At 39.9% G+C, this 8733-nt stretch overlaps 1 protein-coding gene across 1 annotated transcript in view; it reads left to right on the top strand.

Moving 5' to 3' along the window:
- Positions 1–8733, top strand: part of TEX11 (testis expressed 11) — a gene marked incomplete at its 3' end in the record, with an annotated part of 32551 nt that extends 23818 nt beyond the window's left edge. The window contains exons 22-29 of the mRNA XM_084269232.1: positions 1078–1170; positions 1999–2115; positions 3014–3086; positions 4543–4692; positions 5618–5726; positions 6577–6697; positions 7489–7653; positions 8662–8733. Of these exons, the coding sequence (XP_084125358.1) occupies positions 1078–1170; positions 1999–2115; positions 3014–3086; positions 4543–4692; positions 5618–5726; positions 6577–6697; positions 7489–7653; positions 8662–8733 (900 nt within the window). The remainder of the gene's footprint in view (positions 1–1077; positions 1171–1998; positions 2116–3013; positions 3087–4542; positions 4693–5617; positions 5727–6576; positions 6698–7488; positions 7654–8661) is intronic.

An 8733-nucleotide genomic window follows, 5' to 3' on the forward strand; every position in this document is an offset into this window, starting at 1 on the left:
TTAGGAAGTTCAGATGAGTCTGGTGTGATTGGTGCAGGATGAGCTGACCTCTGCCACCCAGGCACACTGTCTTAATTACTCTCTTAAATCAGCAGTCCTGGAGTTAGTGTTGAAATCTAAGCAGCAAACATTATTGTAGGTAAGCTGTTTCCCAGTAGGAAATGCAGCTTCCATGGAGCTGTCTTAAGCACTGTCTGTAGCATGTTTCTGGATCCTTATTTAGTAGTTACTCTGTTTTGGTAAAGGAGTCAGAACATTTGCTGTATATAAATACAAATATGAGCAGAGGGTAACAGGGTGGGCAGTTTTTCAGACTCTTGCTTCTGCCAGAGCATGCAGGAGAGAAAATAGTTGCAATCAGTAACAGAGACATCTGCTTTTGCACACGTTCTTGCAATGTAGAGTAGCAGTGGTGAGAGAAAACCAGAGGTCAAATATGCTAACATGAATGTGAATCTCTGGTGACCATGACCTTTTCAAGGCAGCATTCTCACTCACAGAATAAACAAGTCAGAGATGAAAAAAAAAACCCCATATCCTAATGAATAAATTAACATTAAGATTAGAATCTGCAAAGTCATTGTAAAATCTAGGCATTTAATTGGGTGACATTCCCATAAATACATCGATCGCCTTCAGATGACTCATCCATTTACTACTAATCAGAACTGTATGTTTGATTGCCATGTTCTTGACCCTGCTGGAGTAAAGTGGAGAATGTTTTGAAATGCTCTGAGGTTTTCTTTTTTGATTTTTTTAGTTGTCTTGGGAACATTGTTCAACACTCCTATTCAGATACCAGTTTTCATTACTAACATCAGAAAACGTGTCTTCCAATTCATTCTCTTGCCAGTAGGGTATGTGGGAGAATGGGTTCTTGGTTATGATAAAATTAAGACAACATTTGAAAGCATGAATAAGCTATTTTAACAAATCACTTATAATGGTATTTCTTGCTGTTGTTCAATGAGCTGATAATGATATCTTGGTTAAGAAATTGAATTGTAGAATGTGAACTGCCAGTTACTAGAGATTAAATGGGTACACCTGTGATGTTGAAGATTTTTATTCTAGTCTTCATTTTTTGTGTCTTTGTTAGCTTGGAACTTAGCTGTACAGTTCAGAGGCTCCCCTGAAAAGATGAGGGATTTTTTTCTACTGTCTTTCAAGGTACGTGCTCTTGCTAATAGTATCCTTGATGGAGGAATATTGTTATCTGTCTAGTTCTGCTAGAAGTCACACCCATCTACCAGGTATCTCTTTGGAGACATGCTTGTGTGCTCTGAAATCGGAGCACTTTTGTCAGAAGGAGATTGACTTGTAACACAAAACATAAGCATTGCTGTCATTATTTACATTCTGCTGCTTAAAAATGTTCTAAGAAACTTAGACTTCAATGAGAACTTTTTAAAATAAATGGATTCTGATGTTTGGAAACTGCCATTAATACAAACCTGGTCTCTTCAGCCAGGTGACAGGAGATGGGACAAGGGGAAATGGCACAAAGCTGTGCCAGGGCAGGTTTAGATTAGATATTAGAAAAAAATGTTTTACTGAAAGACTAGTTGGGGCCTGGAACAGGCTGCCCAGGGAGGGGACTGAGTCACCATCACTGGATGTGTTTAAACAAAGGGTAGATGAGGTACTTAGGGATATGGTTTAGCATAGGACAGGAGCGGTTGGACTTGATGATCTTAAAGGTCTTTTCCAACCTTCTGAGTGTGATTCTGTGACTCAAGGCCTAATCTCTATACAGAACTTGTAGCAGCACTGTCAGTTTTGTATGTGTTTGTAGAGAGAGGACTCCAACACTGCTGTTTGTTATATTTAAATAACCTTCTTGTTTAATTGTACAGATATAATTGCGATATGAATACATACTGTTTGCAACTGATTACTAAAAAAATGTTTCAGAGAAGACTCTGCAATCACCTGTTCACAAGGGAATTGTTTTATATGGGCAGAATTCTCATGACCTTTTCCTGTTTTTGGTGCCAGCTGTCTCAGTTCTGCCCTTCTGACAAAGCTGTTCTGATCGGTCAGAAGACCTGCCTGCTGATGGCAGCTGCAGTGGACCTGGAACTGGGGAGACAAGAAGTGACACCTTCTCAACAGGTAGGATGTTGCTCTGTTAACTGATCCTGAATGTATCACTGCAGCATTTTTTTTTCTTTAGATTTTTAAGTCTTAGTTGCTTCAATTCAGAACAGGGCATTGAGTGTAGCAATGTGTTAACAATGTAACTGTCAGAGTTAATTAGAGTCAGTGCACCTAGTGCTTTCCAGAGAATTACAAAACTAGATCTCTCTGAATTAATTCTGCTGACTTCAGTGCGTTTGAACATATTTATATCAGCAAAGGGTCATGGCAGTACCTTTTCTCAGAGGAATTTCAGTTGCCCTTACTTATATCATGTAAGAAGCCTGCTGCTAAACATTGGCTGGTCAGGCAGATAATTACTGCATCCTTAGGATTATGCCATTGCTTAAAGTAATTACTAATATGATTGTGATAAAGCTCACATTTTTGGGGTTTTTTTGATGCATCCATCCTTTTTTTGGGATGTTATTCTTACTGTAGTATGAAGATTAAGGAGAACGTACAGTGGTTATGAAGGAAAGACCAATGTGCTTGTTGTAGAAACTTACTTTTGTGCATTGCAATTTGTGTAGTGGGATTTAACAGTTTGTCAGTCTCAATAGCACTATTCTATGTTTGGGAGCTAAAATAGATGATGTCCCAGAGGAATCCATATGGTTCTTTCTGGACCAATGGAATGTTCAGTGTGAAGAGGCTTTGTCTGAAATGTGGGAGGTCTTTGAAAAAGAGAGAAGGGAAAAAACCCCAACAAAAAAGCATCCCAAAACCAGTAACTGGTGAACATGATAGACTATTTAGGCTGATTCTCACTTTATTTTATAGTTGGGTATAAAGACCCTGTTAGCTGTGATGTATATATACCTTTCACTTTTAAAACTATGACCAAAAGAACTTCTTCCATTTTGTCAAACAGGCAGAGCTTTTGACTCAGGCCCTTCAACATCTCCAGGCTTGCAAGGAGATATGGAAAATTCTGAAATTAACAGGTAAGCCTCAGAGTGTGTCTGTTCAGCACAGGTAACCCTTAGACTTGGTCACTGTATTTATGAAGAATCCAGGGCCTACAGGATTGCTGTCTCAGCTGAAGAGTGCAGAAGCAAATGTATGACAATATGATAAAAGAATTGGCAAGGCCAACTGCTGGGTTTTTATGTCGCTCAGGCTTTTTAATGCATAGGTGCTGTGAAGTATGGAAGAGTCTTTCAGACTGAAGCAGCAGATATGTGTCTGTTCTGTCTTAAACATTAAGAAACTCCAAGCTTTTGCTTTAGAGTGAGGTTGTTCTTACCCTATGTAAATACTTTTGCTAGCCTCTTCCCTTATAAGCCATTTCAGAGTAGGGAAAGTCCTGCTACCTTATTTGGAAGTGCTAAACCCCATCCTCTTCTTCCCTGACTATTCCTTCTCAGTTTGGATCAGATGTTATTGGAGGCTGGCATGTTTTCACCTGACAGCTGAGATGCTGAGTGGCAGCCTAGAGGATGCCTACTTTGCTTTTTGCTGGAATATTGGTAGAGAAATTCCATTAGGCATTCCTTGTCTGGTCTGTAGCCTGGTTTCTTTTCAGTTATAGGTTTGAGACACTGGAGTTTCCATTGTAAGATGCATTAGGATTAAACTTTTGTCAAGAAATTTACTTGCTGGCTTCTTTTCACCTTAAAATTTCAGAATGAAAGCTTTATTATGTGGTTTTGTCTTGGGATTCTCTTTACCCTTTTGTACCAAAGGCAAGATAACTCTGGAAGACTTCTTCCTTTTTAATTTTCCATCTTAAAGATCCCAAGGGGTTGATTGACTCAGGACAGGGAATTACTGGAGTTTCTCCTGCAGACATTTGTTGAATGGTAGCCTGGTGCTTCCTTCACTTCTTCACTGACCTTGACTAATGTTTTGACAAGTCTGTTTCCTGGGAGGAAGCTGAGAGTGTCTTTTAGTTGTATAAACAAAGGTCTTTGTGATAGCTCAGTAAAGGATTATTTCTCATTTTGTATCAGGTTTACACTGTCCTAACAGTTCTGCCATTCTCCTGCCCTCCTTCTGTGGTTAAGGATTTCCTGAGGGGTTTTCTACCAGAAAAGGGACAAGTCCTGTAGAAAAATTTGAAGCTGATCATAGCTTCTTCAATAAACTGACCTTCTGAGCTGGTGGCCTTCTGTTATGTCTTTGACCTGTCCTAGTACCTATTATCTTGCCTAGAAGGGTTGCATGAATTTAGCCAATTACAGACAATCCAGATTTTTGGCAAGGGGGGAGGCTTGGTAGTTGTTGGGGATGTGCTTGGACAGCAGAAGCTTCTGTCCAAAAGTGCTTCAGAGTTCCACTTACTCTCCTGCTAAATCCCAGTACCTTAATGGTTTTTCTGCCCATTGGAAGCAAATGGTATATACCTCCTGGCTTTAAGAAAACAATCATTGCATACAGGCAATTCTGTCTCTTCTATAGGAGATTTTGGTGAAGATCCAACAGACACATTGTTGCTGCTTTATGAATTTGAAGCAAGATCTAAACTGAATGATCCAACACTACACAGCCTTATGGAGTCAGTGTGGGAGCAACCACAAATAGAGGTCAAGACACTAGAAATCATTGCATGTAAGGACTGCATTTGTACTTTCATCATTCTTCAGGTCCTGAAAAACAGCTCCTCTTGCTCTTCCTTGTTCATATGGGTGACTATTGTCTATTGTGCAACATGCAGAAAACAGGTCTAACCATATATATTTTGTCCTGAAGCAAAGGATGCTTCAGATCTCAGCACCAGTAGGAGATCTGTATTTTGAAATTCCATATTATGTGGAGGATGAACCAGAAATTTGTGACATCATTCCATTTCTAGACCCTGAGACATTTGTATAGGCTATGAGTCTGGAACAGATTATTGTCTGGAAAAGATATTAAAAGCTTATCTACTTTTATAAGCTCCACATTGGCAAATTATCCTAGGTGATTCATGGCCCAATATGCAAGTGTTAGGATTTGGACTTTGAGTACATACAAGGTTTCAACCTAAAGTTAATGTAGTTAACTTTAAATAGCACTTTCTCTATACTGTACCATATTTCATCACAAAGTTCTAGGCACACCTTCTTGGGAATCTAGAGTAGATCCAAGGAAGATGAGTAAATTATCTCCATTGTCTTGAGCGAGTACACACCTAGACTTGGAAATACCATGCTGACATCCCATTCCACCCAGATTTTTGTGTTCAAGGAGCCAAAACAATACTCTTTATACTCTTTACTGTAGACATATATTTCTCCCATATTTCACCCCATATTACACAGCAGTGAAAGTACTTGTAAATTAGGAAATCTACTGTGCTTCTGCCTTTTAGTCCTCATTGATGGTGTGTGCAGTAAGAAAGTAGTAGAGAAGCACTACCTAGTGACCCAGGCATTATGCAAATCTCTTTTCAGTTGTTTATCACAAGGAACCTGGCAACATGCTGTAGTTGATTTTATGAAATTGAAGTCTGGCTCCAGTAATTTCTTCTTGTCTGTTTTTTCTTGCTTTTAAGCATTAGCAATGGAATCTCCAGCTTGGTATCCTGCATTGTGTAAGAAAGCTCTCAAGAGTGCATTAAACCTTCACAGAAAGCAGACTGTCATTGATGCTGAGAAATTTAGGTTAGTGTAATCACACAGCTTTGCCATGAGCCTGTCACTGGAAATGCTGACAGGACACTTGAAAGAAACGGATTTTAGATTATGTGCAAGGTTCCCCTTTGTGCTGGCCAACTAATATACCCCTCTAGTGTGGTGTGCTAACTGCAGTTTGTTTATTTGGCATATTTTCTGACCAGTTTTATTTCCAATAAATGAATCTATTGAGAAAGGAAAAGAAAAATTGGATCCAGAAGAGGTCTTTGGCTGGTTCTGGTGAGGAAGGTGTAAATTTTGAGTGTTATCCTGCAGTAGTGAACTAGGTATTTCAAAGTCAATGCAGTGACTGAGAAGAAAGCCATGAATTGTAACCACTGGGCAAAAGCAACTATTCTCACTTCACACTGAGACAGACCGACCTGTCATGGGGTGCCCAGAGAAGCTGTGGCTGCCCCTGGATCCCTGGCAGGGTTCAAGGCCAGGTTGGGTGGGGTTTTGGGCAGTGGAGGGTGTCCCTGCCCATGTCAGGGAGGTGGAACTAGATGATCTTTAAGGTCCCTTCTAACCCAAACCATTTTGTGATTTTGTGATTATATGAAAATATGTCTGTGTCTCTGTGCTACTTTAGAGCCCAGCAGTGGAAATAGTGAAGTACTTGCTGATCTTGGCTCTCTTTTATCTTAGTTTGTATGAGTAAGAACTGATACTAGGAAAAGGTGTGCTTGTGCTTTAAGAATATGAGTGTAGTAAGCACCAAGGTGGACATGGCTGTCTTGACAATCATAGAGACTAAGTTAGTGTGCTTCTGATACAAAGAGTAGCTGTCTTGCACATTGTATTAATTTTTCCTCTTTTGCTCTGTTTCAATTCTCAGCAAATGCTTGCATAGTTTGATCAATCTTGCTTTGCCAACTGGATTAACAGACTTGGATGCCTGTGTGCTGCAGGAGGTGTGGAACTACTTTGAAGATGCCCTGAGTGTAGTCAGCAGCATAGTAAGTGGAATGGGAAAATAAGAAATGGGAGATGATTCTGAGCACAATTAAAATGAAGTTATCAGCAAACTGGGAATCATTAGTAGACTGAATGCTGTACAGTGTTATGTATGGAGCAGCTAAGACTCCTTCAGTGAAAGATACACTGAAATTACCATAAAAGAAATGCCTTTTGGATATTGATGACTGCACTAGGAGTTTAGCTGGATTTTGTAAGAGTTTTTTTAGAGACATTTAAGGCCAAATTTTCAGTCCCTGTTTTAGAAACATCTTTAGCTAGAACATCTATCTTTCCTGCTCTTGCTTTCTGCATTCTTATGCTGAGTATGTTGGATTTTTAAAATGCACGTTACTTTTCCAGGTTGGTTTAAAGCCAGCTAGAAGTTGGCTTTTCTTTCTCTTCTCAACTCTTGTTAAATATATTTGGGAACTTACTGAATCACTATGTTTTCCAAATGATCTAGAACTAGATTGCTATGCTGTCAGTACTTCTAGCACCACGTGCCTGGTTTTTGTGAGGGCAGGTGTATGGAGAGTAACTGTGTGGTGCTTAATTGCTGGTGGGGGCTAAACCACACCACCTGCCTGTGATGGAAACAAGCTGTTTGACAGCAGTGCAGATGAACTGTGAAGTACAGAATGGCTCTGAAGGAGTTGCCCTTTGCTTAGGAGGGAAAATAAACCAACTTTTTTCCCACTCTAAAGCTGAACTCTAATGCACTCTTGACATACCAGGTTTAAAGCACAGTCTGTTTTCTGATGTGCTGCTAGCTTCTTGTTTGCTGCTCCAGGATGCTTTTCCAGAGATGGAGATCCTTTGGCTGATGACAAGGGCCTGGAATACAGGCATACTTCAGTATACTGATGGCAATTATAAGGAAGCTGAGCAGTGGTGTGGATTAGGAATGCGTTTCCTCAATCACTTGGGATCTCTGAAGAAGAGCTATGAAAACCATGTGAGTACAAGCAGGTGGATTTGAGGATGTGGGATTGGATGTCTGCCTGAATTTGAGATATGGATCTGGGTGAAGATGTGTGATGGATTGCGTTTAAAGAGTTTCAGAGAAGCATGGTGCCAAAACATTTTGGGAGAGCTTGATGCTGAAAGCATCAAGTAAAAGTAAGGCCAGAAAACTTTTTAAAGACAATAGAAGGAGCAACGTAGTGACCTTTTACTGGAAGGGTAGTGTAAATGGCTGACTGGAAATAAACTACTGGCAATTTGTGGCCATGAGAGGACTCTTGTTCCTTGCCTGCTTTTGTTAAAGTCCAGGTTCTGGATCAGTTTACTGACTCAGCTGCTGCACTGATACTTTCAAGCTTGGTTTCTAGAATAATGTAGTATCTCACAGGGCTTAAGCTGGTGTGAACAAAATCATTAAAGCTGATATTTTCAGGTGTAGCTTAGACACTTCTTGAGAGGGAGAAATTTCAGGGCTAGGACCTCTGTAAAAAGCAAGGACACTGTTTCTTACTCTATCACAAGTAAGCTGGTCTCTAGATTGGCTGATGGTCCTACGCTGATTGCAGCCAGTGCAGCTTGGCTGGTGTATGCAGTCATCCTTTATTCTCATATTCATGAGCTGGGCAATCAAGAGCTGGTTGCAACTTTTATACCATTTTAAATACATCAGTTAAGACAGTAAGAACAGAGATCAGTCCCTTCCGACCTCCATCATTCTGTGATTCTGAGTATGTTTATTCACTGATGTAAAACCCAACTGTAAAGAGTGGTTTATGCCAGTATAAATGGAATCACCTATGTTAGATTGCTCTGATGTAACTAATTTTTTTCTTAAACCACTGCTAAAATCTTTACAAGAATGTGAAACTTGATGTTTAGAAGCTGGTTGTAGTGTGCCACCCATTCCCTTGCTTCTGTTCCCTGTAACTTTGTTATATTATCTAATTGAAAGACAGAACTTTAGCCACTTGTTGACAGCTGTGGTGTTTATATTCTCCAGATGATCGGTCTTTACAGTGAGGTTCTGGACAAATTGGACAGAGCAAAGGGGTTTATTCCAAATGAAGAATAA

This window comes from Gallinula chloropus, assembly GCF_964237585.1.
Source record: "Gallinula chloropus genome assembly, chromosome: 11".
Taxonomy (NCBI): domain Eukaryota; kingdom Metazoa; phylum Chordata; class Aves; order Gruiformes; family Rallidae; genus Gallinula; species Gallinula chloropus.